This window comes from Astatotilapia calliptera, chromosome 4, assembly GCF_900246225.1.
Source record: "Astatotilapia calliptera chromosome 4, fAstCal1.2, whole genome shotgun sequence".
Lineage (NCBI taxonomy): Eukaryota > Metazoa > Chordata > Actinopteri > Cichliformes > Cichlidae > Astatotilapia > Astatotilapia calliptera.
The window spans coordinates 6,661,906-6,679,221 of record NC_039305.1 but is presented as its reverse complement, the minus strand read 5'-3'; the positions used below and the strand labels follow the sequence as shown (position 1 = coordinate 6,679,221).

At 39.9% G+C, this 17,316-nt stretch overlaps 1 protein-coding gene across 4 annotated transcripts in view; it reads right to left on the bottom strand.

Moving 5' to 3' along the window:
* The window catches only part of asic2 (acid-sensing (proton-gated) ion channel 2), a 412,846-nt gene that overhangs the window by 31,191 nt on the left and 364,339 nt on the right, over positions 1-17,316 (bottom strand). For all 4 annotated transcript variants that reach the window (XM_026164245.1, XM_026164247.1, XM_026164246.1 and 1 more), the window contains one exon: positions 5,090-5,240. In XM_026164245.1, coding sequence (XP_026020030.1) covers positions 5,090-5,240 — 151 coding nt within the window. The remainder of the gene's footprint in view (positions 1-5,089; positions 5,241-17,316) is intronic.

Genomic DNA, 17,316 nt, shown 5'->3' with positions numbered 1-17,316 from the left:
ATACAGAGCTAAAATGCTGGCTTTGCAAAATCTTGACATGAAGAGTAATAATAGTTTCCAAGCAGACTGAATGAAACAGCAAAAAGCAGCAAATGAGCAAAGCATTCAGATGTGCCACCTATGCTACTGTAGCTAAGATGTGAAGAAAGATTTTTTTGACCCACAATCCTGTAAAAATACCCAACTAAACATAATATTTGGATGGCAGATTAATTAAAAATCAAACTGATCCCTTGTGTTTTTTCCCCTCATCAATTTAAGAAACAATACAGTTCAAACAAAGATGCAGTCTAAATATCCAAGAAAAAAAACCCACACACAAAAGATTGCACATGAGAACATCACACTGACATCACAAAAGGAAAAGATACAAAAAGTAAAGATAAAAGGATCAAGGACTTTCCAATTCCACTTGCACTTGGCTTAACCTGCTGCTGAAAAAAAAAACCTGCTCCCTTTCTCAGTGTTTTCACCATCGCTTTCATTTCCTAACGGCAGACAGAAAATGTACAGACAAGGCACGATTTTAACGGCGGACTCTGAGGCTTGTTTGGGTTGCACTTTCCTGTTTGCCACATATGATGGAAGCTAAAATCTGATAAGATGAATGGCAAACAGAGGGAAAATAGACAACAGAAGAAGACAGAAACTCCTGACTCTGTGATTCTTTGCAAATCTCTTACAATCTGCATCCCTTCAACCAGAGCACAATACAACTGGCTGTTTAGAACAGCCTATTTTTTTTACACAAGGGCTGACTTTATCTTAAAAGCAATCCTCTGTGATGATGATGAAAACACAAATATATCTGATATAAGAAAGGACTGGACTTCAGTGTCATCACAGTTTGCGGCTTTGCCTGTAATGTGTCTGAGGAGCTTTTCATTATTCTACAAACACTGTTGTGCTATTGAATGGACAGGGTGCTGAGTGCATAAAGACTGCTTGCTGACTTTAAATGGAAAAACGGATGAACTCTAGGTATTATGAAATTTTCAGAGGTTTAATGTAGTACTAGAGCGCTCTTAAAACAGCCAAAGCAAAAATATTTACTTAATAATCCAGTTCCTTCCCTCCTTACATTGACAAATTTGCTCACTGATGTACAGGTACTGTATGCATGCCAAACAAGCCTAAATAGCATACTCTGTATGAGATTTGCCAATTAGATGGGTAAAATGTTTATCAGATGACCCAGTAGAAGATGATGTCCTGGCACTCAGATTTGCTCTGACTGGGCTGTGCTTCAGTTTCTGGCTTGCTTAAAAGAACGTCCTGCACATGTTTTCTTTCTAAAAGCAGTTTGTCCTTATGTATGTGTTCTTATAAGCCCCCATCCAGTATAAAATAAAAACATAAAAAAGCTTGGCTGAAAACTCCCACCATATAACAGTTTTCTGTGGAAACTCTTTCGAGCAGCAGTTAAGCTGCAGGTAAAATAAGTACTGATGACGTCATCAGCTTTCTAAATATATTTCTTAAGATTCTATTGACATGAAATTCTCACCAGACGTTGGTAACAGCCCACCCAGTCCACACATGCAACAAAATCAAGCCATAAATTATTTGTAATAAGAAGAAATGACACAGGGAAAAAGCTTTGAGCACGCTTACTGAAATGTATTTAACACCTTGTACACAAGCATTTGTTGCAATGACAGCTTCAAGACAGGTCCTATATGTTAAAACTAATGGCATGCATTGTCCAGGTCTGATTTTAGCCCATTCTTCCATACAAGCAGTCTTTAAATCCCGAAGGTTCTGTGGGCTCCTTCTATGAACTGTGAGCTTCAGTTCTTTCCAAAGACTCAATTAGATTCAGTTCAGGCCAATCTTGCAGACTTATTTTCTTGCTCTGAAACCAATTCACGGTTTCCTTGGCTGTGTGTTTGGGATCATTGTCTTGCTGAATCACCCACCCTGATTTAATCTTCATCATCCTGGTAGATGGTAGAAGATTCCTTCAAATATATAAAGTGTGCCAGGGCCATGTGATAAACATCCCCACACCATAATGTTTTCACCTCTAACCTTCACTGTTGGTATGGTGTTTTTGGGGGGGAAATATGGTGCCTTTTTACCTCCAAACATGGACTTGTATTATGGCATCCAACGAGCTCGTGTTTGGTCTGGTCCTGGGACCAGACTATATTTCCCAGTATTTCACAGGTCTTTCTAATTGTTGTTCAGCAAACATGCTTCAACATCCCTTTTCTTCAAATGCACTCAGCCATTGCGACTCAGTGCATTTAGTCATCTGATCTTTTCACTCCTCTGCCTGAAATCTTGCGATTGGCCCACCGTTAACGGCTGGTTCATGGCGAAATGATCTTCTTTCCACTTCCTGATTATGGCTCCAGCAGTGCTCATTGGAACCTTCAATAGAAATGCTTGCTGTAACCAATGCCATCAGCGTGTTTTGCAGCAATAAGGTTGCAAAAGTCTTGAGTGAGCTTGGTTTTATCCATCCTGATGTGTTTCTTGTGTGACACCTTGGTAATGAGACACCTTTTTATATGCCATCAGGTGGGACTAAACCAGCTGGTATTAATTTGCACTAAGTGTAAGCATTGATAGATTTCACACCAGCTAAAATCTATCAGTGATAGATTTTAGCTGGTGTCATGAGCTTCCATGCCTTCCTGCACCTCCCTTCTTCATATGTTCAATACTTTTTCCCTGTGTTACAAAACTGAATTTATCCACATTTATGGTTTGATATTTTCTTTCCATGTGTGGATTGGATGGGTTGTTACCAACATCTGGTGAGAATTTCATGTCAACTGCATATTAAGAAATATATTTACTTTGAAAACCAGTGATCCATACTTACTTTACCTGCTGAATATAAGAGGAAAGAACAAAAAATGCTTGATCATGAACCACAATGGTGTCCTAATTACTCTAATTAATTTCCTGGTGAGAATTTAACTATTTAAAATCTGGCTGAGGACTCATTTTGCAGGCAGCAGTATGGATAGGAAAAACAGACAGATCCTGTCCATTTATGATTTCCTTCACTGAGCAGTTTGGTCAGTAACATGGCGAGAAGAAAGCTGCGTTTCCAGGCAACAGGCCATCTGTTTTCTCCCACCTCTCAAAGTTATATCTGTCTTGTTCATTTTTCACAGAATGAAACACATTTCTTGCGATGTTTGTCCGTCATGATAAAGTGAGGACTATCATGGTTGCCCTGCAGCATCCTGGATACTGTAGTGTGCTAATAGAACCCCAGAGACCCAACTGCTGCACTTCTGGATGATGGACAGTAGAGGAAGCCATGGGAGGAAAGAAGGTGGGTTGTCTGGATGGAGAAAAAGATAACTGGTGGGAGGAGATGTGGAATTAGGGCCTGTGCAGCATGTTGCCATCATGTCTGGACAGCACAGAGACCTGGCTCAGTTGAGGAAGCAGCATGCTCCATGCTGAGGCTGACTCAGTGCATCCAGGCTAATTAAACCACAAGGGGATAAACAAGGGCACTGAAAACTGGAGCCTGCTGGGAGAAGGAGTTCCACATGCTGTCAGGGTGGTGGCAGAAGTACAGCATGTTCAAACTGAATTAAAACCTAAAGGAGGTTTGGGTGGAATCCTACAAAACCCAGTGTAAATAGAACGAGATAAGGAGTAAGAGGACGTGGAGTTTCTGATGATAGTTTTTTAATATCCAAAACTAATGCCCATCTGCAGAGCTGTGCATTGCTTGGCTAGCTGCTGTGAACTCCCCTGTCTACCCTTCCACTTGTTTTAGCCGTGAGCTGGTCATTCAATGTGCTACAATATGGCACTGCTTACAAAACAAGCCTCCCTTAAACAGTCACCCTGCATCAAAAATAAGATATTTACATGTATCTCACTAAATAGGATAATTTAAAGCTCCACTATTTTAGTGTTTGAGTTGAAAAGAGTTTGAATATGTATTATGATCTGTAAGACGTCTACATTCTGAAAGGAAAAATATGCCCACAGTTGGGCATAAATGAAGATGCATCAAATGAAAATATCCTGAGAAATTTGCTTAGAGCCTTTCTCAAAGAGAATACAACAGCAGTCGTGCAACAAGAAGTGCTTGATGTGGGCTAGAAAAGCTATATAAATAAGTCTTCTATTCAATTAAATCCTTGGGTATTGAGCTCAATACAGTGCAATACTTTTTACTTTTTAAAAAGACAGGAATGGTAATAACATTTTTCATCTGATTTACAAGTATAAACAAGAAGAGATTTATAGTTGTTTGGATTAAAAAAAACTGATGACTGTCATCTCATGCATTTTAAAATTTCACATTCAGTTTTCTAAAACTTTGATTTGGAATTTTTCGGTATGAATCTGTCCCTAAAGAGATTTCATCAGGAGAAACAAAACAAAAAAAACACAAATTGCTTTTTTATTTATTATGTCTAAAGTAAATAAAGTGAATAAAAAAAAATACCATCAGCCCAAAGGATCAGTTTGGGCTACAACTAGGGAAATAGCTTTTTAAACATTGCAATGATTTTTACCATCTGAAATTCACTTTGCAAGAGATCAGTTAAAATATCCCCATAACACAGACAGACAAATAAATAAACGATGGAAAGAAAGAAATAACTTTGAGAGTTGACTGAAACAAGTGGACTCTCAAGAAATCCACTTGTTTGAGTGGAATAGAATAATGTTTTGTAAGCAGTGTAAAATGCATTTTATGAAATATTGCATGCTAACGCTGAAGCTTAGAACAACACAGTTTTTGAGGTATTGAAAAAAAGAACACGAAAACAAGCTTTTACCAAAACCAGGAATGACTGACTCATAGGTGGATGAATCTAAAGTGCAAGTGTTGCACGAGTTCATACGGCATCCTGGATGCAATCACATCAAGGAAAGAGGTACAAATCAGTCAAAGTAACTAAATATTGCTGTTGCATGGATCATATAATCAAGCAAAAAGCTACAAGTGAAGAAAAAAAGCAGAGAACAAAATGAATCCTTCATTTGAAATCGCCCCGTTTAACTATAGTGGTCTTGTTTTTAACCTGGTACTGAAAGGGAAATCAATCAGTAATGAACTTATTTTTGAACATCATGGTGAGCATGTTTCCAGGCCTACCTGTGTCACCCCATACAGGCAGGTATTCATCTTGCTGGATGTCGAGCATGATCTCCAGGCCATTTCCAGTCCCTCCCTTCATGGTGGTGCGCAGCGTCTTCCCCTCCTCTGCTGCGTTGAACATATAGCACTTCCCATATCTGGTGAACACCTAAGCGAAGACAGAGAGAAGTGATGACTTACGATTTTTTGATGATGATACAGAGACCTCAGACTATAAAAATATCACTGAAGTAGAGACATTTGGCGGCAAACCGAAGGGTCTAATTTAAAAGTGGATTTATTTCACACCAAAGGCATCAATTTAGCAATTAAATATATATCTATAGAATGATAACGAGCTGCGATTAGATTTTTCATGAGCCTAATGTTTCCCTCTGAGTTGTCAATTATTATGTATTTCAATATGAATCTATAAAGGTTTCAGCTTGGTTCTCCCTCTTATGATATGCACAGTTATGACACTGTCACTACACATCTGTGCACATTATCTCCCTATTTGGAGCAAGTCGGTCTACTGTGACATGTTGTCATTTTGCACGTGCACGTAAACATGTTCCATGGCTGCTTTTATGAACATGAACCAGTGTAAGTGTAAATCACCTTTGCTTACACAAGGTGGAATACAACAGGTGCTACATTCACTGCGCTAGGGAATAAGCAGTGGAATTAATAATACATTTCTGCTTTTGTGCTTTCCTTTGGATTTTCAGATGGATATGGTTTGACAGCATCTATATTGCTTTTGGTAAAATACTATTATTGTTTGCAGTTTGGTGCATCTAAATGATAAAATATTGTGCTGCTGAACTTCTATCAGTTCCTGTTTTTATTCAAACACTATGTTTAAAATCAAAAAATTGCTCGGTATCAAACATTATAATAATAATAATAATAATAATAAATTTTACTTATGAGGGCCTTTCAAGTCACCCAAGGACACTTTACAGTAGGATAAAACACTTTTGGGGGCAGAGAGCTCCACAGCCTGGGAGCAGAGCAGCTGAAAGCTCTGCTTCCCATGGTGGTGAGGCGGAAGGAAGGTACAGCAAGCTGGATAGAAGAAGATGATCAAAGTGAACGGGCAGAACAGGTAGTGGTTAACAGGTCAGAAAGGTAAGGAGGAGCGAGGTTATGAAGGGCCTTGAAGGTGAGCAGAAGAAGTTTGAATATTATCCGGAATTTCACAGGGAGCCAGTGAAGTTCCTGAAGAACAGGGGTGATGTGCTGGTAGGAGGGGGTTCTGGTGATAATGCGAGCAGCAGAGTTCTGAACCAGTTGAAGCTTATGGAGGGATTTTTGGGGGAGACCATGCAGAAGAGAATTGCAGTAGTCAATACGGGAGGTAACAAGACTGTGGACAGGAATGGACGTAGACTGGGTGGAAAGAGAAGGAAGCAATCTGTTAATGTTGCGTAGATGGATGTAGGCAGAACGGGTGAGATTATTGATGTGAGATTTATAGGAAAGTGAACTGTCTAGGATGACACCAAGGCTCTTAACCTGAGGAGAAGGGAAAACTGTGGAGTTATCGATGGTGAGTGAGAAATGGTTCGCCTTCAAAAGGTTGGATTTGGTGCCAATAAGGAGGATCTCAGTTTTATCCTCATTGAGCTTTAGAAAATTAGAGCTAAACCAGGATTTTAACTCACTTAGACATTCTGAAAGGGAGGAAGGTGGGAGGGAGGAATCAGGTTTGCAAGAGAGATATAACTGGGTGTCATCAGCAAAACAGTGAAACTGAAGATCAAATTTGCGGAAAATGGTACCTAGAGGGAGGATGTATATCATGAAGAGAAGAGGGCCTAAAACTGAGCCTTGAGGTACACCAGAGGAGACGGGGAATAGACGAGAGTGGGATGATAGTTGAATAAACTGGGAACGGTCGAGGAGATATGATTGAAACCAGGCGAGGGGTGTGTCAGAGATGCCGAGAGAGGAAAGTCTGCTTAGAAGTACAGAGTGAGAAATGGTGTCAAAGGCTGAACTCAGATCTAAAAGGACGAGAATGGTGAGAAGACCAGAGTCAGCTCCGATTAGAAGATCGTTAGTGACTTTAAGTAAAGCAGTTTCTGGACTGTGACATGAGCGAAAACCAGATTGAAATCTCTCGTAGATACTATTATTATTAACCAGGTGTAAATGAAGTTGAGGTGCAACCACTTTTTCGAGTATCTTAGAAATGAAGGTTAAATTGGAAATCGGACAGAGGTTGTTAAAGTTGTTAGGATCTAAAGAAGGTTTTTTTCAGTATAGGAGTGACTAGAGCAGTCTTGAATAAGGAGGGAACGATACCGGTGGTGAGAGAAGAGTGAATGATAGCAGAGATGAGTGGGAGTAAAGAAGAGAGGCAGGATTTCACAAGCCCCGTGGGCATGGGGTCAAGATGACATGTGGCAGGCTTTGATTTACATATGAACTCGGAAATATCAGATAAATCAGGAAGATGAAAAGTGGAAAACGGCTCAAAAAGGAGAAAAGGTTCTGGAGAGGGCGTAGACACAACATTTGATCTGAGTTGCTGGTGGATGTTTATTGATTTTCGTAGTCCAGAACAGCATCAAGGAGTTGCAGGATTCAGAGGAATAGATGTGTGGTGGTAAAGCGTTGGGGGGTTGAATTAGCTTGTTGAGAACTGAAAACAGAGTCCTTGTACCCTCATAAGAACTGATAATACCAGAGTAGAAGCTTTGTTTGGCCTTGCTGATGGAGTCTTTATACTGAAGTACGTGGTATTTATAGATTTCTGAATCAACAGTTAAACCAGATTTTTTTATATTTACGCTCTAGCTGCCGAGCTTTATACAGGCAAAATGTTGATTGAACAAATTTCCCACGTGTGGGACTAATAAAGGTTATCTTATCTTATGATTGCTGAGGTGAGGGTCAGAGGAAGTACACCAAAAGCACAAAAATGGCAACAATATTAGATGACAAATTCATACACAAACACGCTATTATGAGTGATGGAGCTGGAAGTGACCGCTCAATGGGTATGTTGCCCGAATTTCATCAAATATAACATTTTCCACTACAGTACAAGGATTTGTGCCTTATAAGAGGATGTCACGGAGGAGGTGTAAATTTTCCCTCGGGAAATGAAGAATTATGAGAAAATCTACACTAATATAAAACAAAGCATCTGTCTCCACACGAGACAAGGACAAGAGGATAGATATAGATGTTGTGTGGCGTATGAAGCTAAGGTTGCCCAGCAACACCCCGACCAAAATGACACAGGAAAGCATTTTCAGGTGATTGAGAACTCAAGCATCGAGGGTACAATGCTGACATCTAAGCCGTGTACACACTGGAAGTGATTTGCTTGCCACGTATCACTTTGAATCTGCCACTTGTGATATTCTCAGCTCTGGTTGCCTAGTTGACCCTCTAATGTCTTTACTAGGAGGTTATATGTCAATCAACAGTATTCTTTACTTTAGTAGTTTCTTCAGGTGCTCGCCTTAAAGTTTACTGCAGGTCCTGCCCACTTTGCATTGGCAGCAGTTATTTCGCCTGTAGTCACTTGAAGTCGGCAAATATTATTCACTTTCTATAAACTTTGGTTGCAACATCACCACAATCCACTTCCAGTATGTTCAAGGCTTTAGGAAGCAGTATCATATATACACCATACACAATCTATAGCAAACCTGTGAGAATAGGGGGAAAAAATTGGAAAATCTTGATCACAATCAGGAAAACTGCACAAGGAATGAGAATGAACATGCAACAATCCTGACTGAAATGCAGAGAATATGGTTTGTCCTGGAATAAATATAAACAAAACTAAATAATTAAGCATCCTGTTTTCATTATTTTTAAGCTGTTCTTTTGTGTGCAGTGTTTGGCCAAATTGTATTTTTTTCCATAGTGCACACACAGAAACACAACACTGACAGTTAAAACGTTGTTGTTTAATATGTCTACGTGAAGGTCAGCCTTGGCATTAAACACATCCTGCTAGAGGGGCACTTCCCCTCATTTCCACATCATCTACCTTTCTTTCTACAGGACAGTTGTTCACAGCTCTAATTTGCTAAAGCCAAAAATATAGCAGAGCCCACAGAAACACGCAACACGCACGAATCCAAAGGCAATGTTCTACATAATCACTTAAAAGCAGAGAGCGTTCGGCCTGGACTTGAACAGGGCTTCAGAGAATATGTCTCACAAACTTTTTACTCCTTTCATGTGTGTGTGCACAGGGAGGGAGAATAAACAAAACAAAGTCACATTCCTAATTACTGTATGTGGACAACAGCTTCGCCCTTCACTAATATCTCTCTGTGCCCCCTCCCGTTCATCAAAAACCAACTAATGGCTACAAGGCATTTATGAGTAATAGGCTGAGTTAAAATTGCAGCTTATTTGAGTAACAATGTGTGTTAGTTTGTGTGTAACACAAGCAATGATCAATTTGATGTGATGAATAGCAATCACTGTAACGACCATCAACTTCGAAGCTGATTGAAAGGAAGTGACAGAATGAAACAGTTTAATAAATCAGGAGCACCACTGTTCCCTGAACCCTAATCAGCAAAATAAAAAATATACCCATCAATATCACAAACACCTCACACTGTGATTTAGTACAATGCAACAGCACCACTGACTGCAGTCTTTAAAACTATAACAAAGCCTTAAATATTAAACACTTGTCTCAAATAGTATTGGCAAACCCAGAACAATATAAGCTATAATAATGGGCTACTTTAATAAAGTACACTGGTTTAACTTTGTAACTTACACATGCTTATATTGTGAAAATGCTTTTCTAATAAAGGTGTAAAGTGGAAAAGAGGGTGCTTGTTATGACGTTCCCACACTCTCTTTGTGCCGTTACAAGCTGCCCATGAAAAAGCTGCAGATGAGTAAAACAAAAATGAGCAGAGGCCATAAAGCAGGTTGTGGTTGAACTGGGTTTGCTAACAAGCCCTAATCTTGTTATAAGTGAGCAACATCACACATATTATACGAGTGCCGCTTGATTTTTACATCACAGCGAATCCTCAAGAGTTTAGTGTTCTAACTCCCACACTGATATTTGCTCACAATTTGGAAACGGTCGAGATAATGAGAATCCTTTTGATTATCAGCTGAAATCTATGGTCATATGCAAATCTCCAGATAACACTCAGACACAGATAATGTTACCCCATACTTCCTAACGCTGACCTTCAAAACCTGAGAGATAGTTTAAACACCTTGTAGGGACTTTATTAACATCAGTGGCTGAAACAGTAAAATTTCATGGTTCTGGGTCCTTTTGGTCCAGCAGTTTGTGTTTTCTTGTATTCTTGTGGTATTTTGTATTATGGGTTGTGTTCTGGTTCATTAGTAGTCTTTAGTTATTCTGCTGTTAGTTTCTTATATTCCCTGTTTAGTTCCTTAATTTTTTTTAGTATTTTCTTCTTGTGTCTTTGCCCTCGGTGTCTTTCTCTGTGTGTCTGTGTTTATATAGGTTGTGTGAGTTCTTGTGTCTTGTTTCCTCCTCGTGTTTCATTCTGTTTCCCCCTGCCTGCCATGCTTATCCATGTTTCCCCAGTCAGTCATGTCTCTGTGTCGGATGATCTGATATCGTCGTGTTGGTGTTATTCCTGGAACAACATAGTAAATGTTGTTCCAGGATCAACATTGCAAGTGACCAATCACATTCTTGTGACGTTATTCTTTGGCACGCCAAGCCATTCGTGCATTTATGAAATTCCAATGTTGCAAGGACAATATCAATTCTGCTTAGCGTTTATTAAAGGGTTAGGGTCAGGGTCCGTTGATCGGCGGACAAAGGCGGTTTCTCGCAGCTTAAGAACAGTTTTTTGTTTTATGGCAGTTTTTCCCAAAGTCGCAAAAGTATGACGTCACAACATTCTGATTGGTCACTTGCAATGTTGATCCTGGAACAACATTTACTATGTAGATCTGGGAACAACACCAACACGACGATATCAGATCGTGCCTCTGGGTCTGTCTGCGCCTCTGTGTGTTTGTTCCCATTACTTCCTGTTTTGATTTAGTAGTCTCCTGTGTGTGTGCGCCATGTTTTGCTTTGCTTCTCTTACTTTGAAGGTACCTCGTCTCGTGTGTTATGTTTAGCTTTATGTCCTCTGTCTCGTTGAGTGTAATTTGACCCAGTTGTGTTCCCCATGTGTTTCCTGTTCCCTCGTCATTTAAGCCCTTTGTATTCGTCTTTCCAGTGTCGCGATCTCACTCATAGTTGTGTGTTTCTCTGCGTCCTTATCCGTATGTTTTGTTTTCTTATTTATTCCCAGTATAGTTTTGTACTATTTTGCCATTTAGCAAATAAAGCTCTGTTTTTCAGTTTACTTTACTCTGAGAAGTCTGCGTTTGGGTCCTTCCCTGCTTTCACACAGCCAAATTATGACAAATGTAGTATTGAACATACATTACTGTAAAGACTGAAGTATATGGTAGCATACCCAGGTATACATAGGTGTGTCTAACTCTACGGTTCCACAGCTGTTTCATATTGATCAATAACACGTAAAAATGGGAACATTTTTCATCTCAACCCTCTCTCCTTTTATTTTAAGAGGGGATTTGTTAAAAGCAGCTGTCTCCTCAATGTCGATGGAGGGAGAAATGTTGATTGTGACTCAAGAGGCAATTCAGCAGACAAAAATGTGGGATTCATGCCTCTTACTAAAAAGTACCATATTATTTTTTGACTGCGCAGTATTATGGGTTAACAAGGTTGTTACTATTGGTTGGAGTTATTATTAACCACAGCCTCTCCCACACAAACAGCGCTCCCTATTCAGGACTGGTTAAAAATTCAGAGCTGAGAACCTAAATCTTCAGTTTTGAGGGTCTGATGTTGATATTTTATGTTGCTGTAAAAAAAAAAAGGGGGGGGGGGTTAAAGTGCATGGGTAATAGTTGGTTTTTCACTGCTGCTGTGTTTTTGAGATGGGTTTTTCATTTCATGCTCCTCCTCCTTTATTGACACTGGCCCTCTCATGGATGGTTTACAGACATGATTGATCGACTACCTGATGCCACACTGCCAAAGAGGTGGTGCGCTTCGGAAGAATATGAAGTACCACATTAGAGGTTCATTCACCTCTGCAAAACAGAGGTGCTCTAGACGCATATGTATGTGCACGAAACAAATGACAGAGAAAATCCCTGGAGCATTGTGACGAGGACAGCAGATAAATATTCATGGCACTATCATTCTTCATTTGCAGGTACAAGATGCGTCAGGGTTTTTCAGGTATCGTTCTGCGCTAGTGCGAACGTCTTGGTAAAGCCGGGATAATCGCTATACCAGTCAGCTCCGAGACAACTTCACAGCAATGAACTTGGTTTCATTAGCAGAAACCGTGTGTTGACATGCATCACATCACCACCATTTTTCCTGAATGAAAGCATTTTCTAATGATGCCTCAGATGAACTTCATTTACGCAGCTGTCTAAACCCTCCAGAGACTGAAGTGTTCCATTTAACCCTCACTAGCTAATTGGTGGGGGCCTGTACCATTAAGTGTAATTACCCAACAGTTATTTGCTATTCCGATACACATTTGTGTGTGCAAGTGACGAAAGCACAGTTTGAACTGAATATTTTCTTTAAAAAATGCAGTTGTTGCCTGATTGTCAACATCTCTATCTCTGGATTTTTTTATAGGAGCGAATTGCATTCAGGGGGACACTGCTTGCCCTTCTTTGCCTCTTTTTGTCAAGACTGATGATGTTTGACAGACAGGACCAGGGTCGGGTCAACATCTCATTAGACCTCAACCAGACAGAAAGGCTCCTCTTCAGCCACTTGATGACAAAGACCCTGACAAATCCTTGACAGAGGGGTTCTGTTATTTTGCAAATCCTCGCTACTGACCCTGCCTGCATGTCCCCCGTCTTTGTCACTTCCTCGCTGAACTGCCACTTCAAGCAGAGATGTCACATGGTCGAAGGTAATGCCTTCTCAAACCTGTCTAGAAACCAGAAATGTAAAATAGCACAGAAACCATTGCTCTGCATGACAAATGTCTTAAGGAGAATAGGATTATCAGTTCTCATTTAACATTTAATTAGCAACAGTGAAAAGGCAAGTAGATCAATTATTAACTATCGCTGCTTTCGGAAGTTTGTCACAGTTGCTCTTTGGAGAAAGCTGTCTGTAATGAGCATGGCAATGACACCTTTTCCAAGGTTGGTGCCAGTCGAGATAGTCTTAATTTATTAACAGTTTTAATATAGGGTTAACACATCACAGAGCAACTTGGAGTTCTGTATCTTGCACAAGGGTCCTTTGGCAAATATTACGTCAACGCTCACATATTTAACTTGAAAGCCTCACACATTCCCAGAAAGTGTACTTCAAGTTTCAGATGGGATTACCCTGCAGATGTGTTTTTGTATTGTGCTTGCATACACCAGATTCTTAGCTCTGTTCCAAACGATCTGTTTCAGTGTTTGTAGTTTTGAATGGAACGGGAACTCCAGCTGACCACGCCCCTTTAAGCAAGACACGTATAAGACAGAGAAAAGAAGCCAACGCTAGCAATGCAGCGCATTCAGTTTACGACTCTGCAGCTGTTACAGATCTGAATGGGATATTCACCGCACAATCATAGTTTTTGATACATGTGTACGTGTAGGCTGATTTTGTCGGACATGTCATGATTATAAATGGGCCATTTTAGTACACGGAGCAGCAGCAGAGTTAAAATCGATGCACTGGTCATTGCTTTTGCAATCAGTGACTTCTGTATAGTGCTGTAATCATTTATGCTGATGATTGAGGCATGTCTGACTAGCTGTCGTCTTTGCAAAACAATAGGTTTTTGCACAAAATCAAAGCGATCACGCCGTTTTTCCCCACTGTTTTTCTGGTCTCTCATCTTTTCCAGCTACCTGGGAATATCTATGTCCCTGCATAGACACATTATAGACATATTTGCAGACTTGTGCTTTAAAATGCAAACCAGACAGGTGAGAAACAAAGGCAAAACAACACAAGACTACACAGCATGCCATCAGTGATATCAAAGCATGTTTGATGTAGTTAGTGTGCAATACTGTTTTATCAAAGATTTTTATTTATCCCGAACATCTAGTATCATTATTGATCACATGTAATATTTAATATGGAAATGTCTCAGTTTACTACATATAATGTTGAAGCTTCTATATCGGCAGATTTGGATGCACATGAAAAATTAATTAATGTTTTTTTACTTAGTGTTGTTTAAACTGTGTTCATGTAATACATTTAGAGGAACTGCATTAAAAATAATGAATGCTAGTTTAACTTTATACCCTGCGTTGCTTCTGCTACACTTACACGAGTCAGTGTAGTGTACAAATTGTCAGTGCTCAGTTGATCTCAGTTGCTGCTGATATCGCATTAGTTTTTCCTCTATTCAAGCCAGAGGTCTGAGAGCCAACCTGTGAGTGAGAGCGCGCACATTTGGGCTGCCAATTAAAATGCCTTTTGACCAGCACAACACATCTCATTAGTATTCACAGCTGCAAGTGTGAATGTCTGGAAGACCAGAGCTGCAAACATGGCATGACCTTGCCTATTTGCAGTGCAACGCCTCCCACAGAGAAGAAGCCAAAGATGACATGGCCATTAGTGTCTATTCCTGTCATGATGAAAGGTCACTTGTTAACACTAACCACCAACAAATTACACTCTTAAACATGCTCCTGTGTAATGCAGAGCCTAGTAAATATGCATTCATAGCATCGACAAGTTGATCAGGTATGCCAGTGGAATATAATGAATACCAATACAGCAGTTCTATCACAACCACTGTCTCTACTATTTTTTAAGCAGCAGAGCTCATACCATAGTGGTGGTGTTTTAAGTAGTTTCATGCTTTACATACAGGCTGTTACAGGATTGCATAAAGTCACAGTATATGCAGGTAAAACATTGTACTTGAGAAATTCTGGCTGGAGGGGTGTCTTTAAATTTGTGACCTTGACTGAAGTCAAGTGGCTGCTCCTCATGTTGGACTGTCACACACCCCTTCTAGTCTAAATTCATCTTCTTTTCTTCCATACAATTCTATTTTGTTATCTCAGCTTTGCAAATGGCTTGCTGACACGATGCCAAATCAAAAAAAGAAAAAAAGAAAAGGAAAATGGCACATTTACGCTGTAAAAAGAATATGTTCTGTTTTCTTCTTTTTTGCTCTAATGCCATTGGCTTCTTTCTTATCTGCTTCTGCCCACGTGGTGTCCAAACTATCAACATACCCTGAGGTGAACCTGCAATATTTAAATATCTTACTTTTAGCATAAGTGACACAGCAAAGCTATCTACTAAAAGTAAGTGTTTTGCCATATTACCTATGCTGGCCCTTGCTCAAGGTTTTTTTCCATTATTTGAATAGATTCTGTGATGCAGACGAGCCATTTTCTGTTGAAAATCGATAAACAGAAAGACCAGATGATGACTCCTTTGCATTTGTAATATTATGGTCTGTTTGAGATTGGATGTAGCTTCCTGAAGTGCTTATTCATCAGCTATTGGATGCTGACTTTGCTATTACTTTTCTGTCAGTTGTACTGTTTATGCAGCTTTACTATGAAATTCCCTTCCACAAAACTAAGGAAGGAAGAGCTGTATTCATTGTTATTTATTTATTTAGTTAGGATGACATTCCACTGTCAACCCTCTTTTATTTTTCCATTACAGTATAAGGAGGCAATAAGACACTTTTCTTATTCGTCCCATTTGCTTTGCTGGCAGGTGGAATATAAAGTGAAAAGCACCGAAGAGTAAATTGAAATGTTAAGCACAAGAGTCAGCCAACCAGTTTAATCAGCTCTCATGAAGCACCTCCAACTTTCAAGGTTATGGAGCTTTTGCACAAACTGTCTATAATGATCTGCTGTTATTGTTTGACAAATCAATATCCATTATAAGTGAATTTAGATGGCGTTTTATGATAAAAAACAAAGCATAAAGGGAGCTCGAGGGTAGAAGGAGAGATGAAGGAAAAAGGTGCTTTATCCTTATGGCTTACTGGGAGAGGAAGAAAGGAGTGAAGTTTATAAAAAAGGTCTTGCAAGGTGTGCACTTTCTCCGCTGTGTGGCAGCAGTAAAAGTGGTTGTACTGCTGTGGGGATAAATAATGCAGAGGGCTGCTGCGTTAGCGACAGGGTTGGCACTGAGCACGAGAAAGGAGGGGTTTAAGCACACACACACACACATGCACACAGTTGCCTCACTCATCATTATGACTTTATGCACGCAACTCTACTACTTGCATGCCAAGCCAGCTTCCCGAAGGAACTTAAACACCCTTGCATCCTAAGCATATTTCATATCACATTAAACAAATTCTGTCATTTATGTGACATGTTCGGAGCTTTATGCTACACATTTATCATTGCACCCTAATGTCATTTTACCATGGCAGTCTATAATATTTTATTTTACAAGGCAGCACATAAGTGAGGCAGGGCAGAGATAGGACACAAAGGATTGCAGGGCTGCTAGCAGGATATTTATGCTTTTGGAGAGAAGGGAAAAGGTGCAGCGAACAACAAGGAAACGAACTACAAAGAGAACAAGAGAAATAAAAAGAAGAAGGGAAACAGAGTGAGTGAGACGCTGGTATCAAAAGACAAGCACCCCTTGAGTACAGAAAGAAATAAAACCTCTTTGGCCAAACCCTAACCAGGATTACTCGGCATTGTTTGCGGGTTCAAGAATTTCTCGGTCTAATGGCATTAACACTGGGAGAGGTCACAGAAATAAAGGGTCTGATCCCTTACGATGCTGCTTTTGGAAGAAGGGCGGTTGTTCTTTTCATAATGGCATTCTGTTTTAATTTCCTGTCCTATTCATCACCATCAAACTCCTGTCATTATGTGCCTTTTAAATAATCTTCATTAAGACCAGCCTGAACTGAATACCTGCTGTGATTCTTCTCTTCTTGTGCTTTATGCCAAAACTACCATGTTGCTACAGCGTGATTATACTGTTACTAAGAGAACACGCCGCAGAGGCAGCGAGGATCAGGATACACAGAACTGACAAGTGTGTTGCAGTGTAATCCATCAAGATATACAGAAGCTCCAGCGCACCTATCTCTAAAAGGCCATCCTATTGCCTCAAAAGGTGTCTTAAAGGAAGAGTTCAGTATTTGAGGGGAAATATAATTATTTGCTTTTCCCCTCCAAAGAAAAAGTGACATGAGATGATTGATATGGACCTAATGTCTCTGTCGAGATGGGAGTCT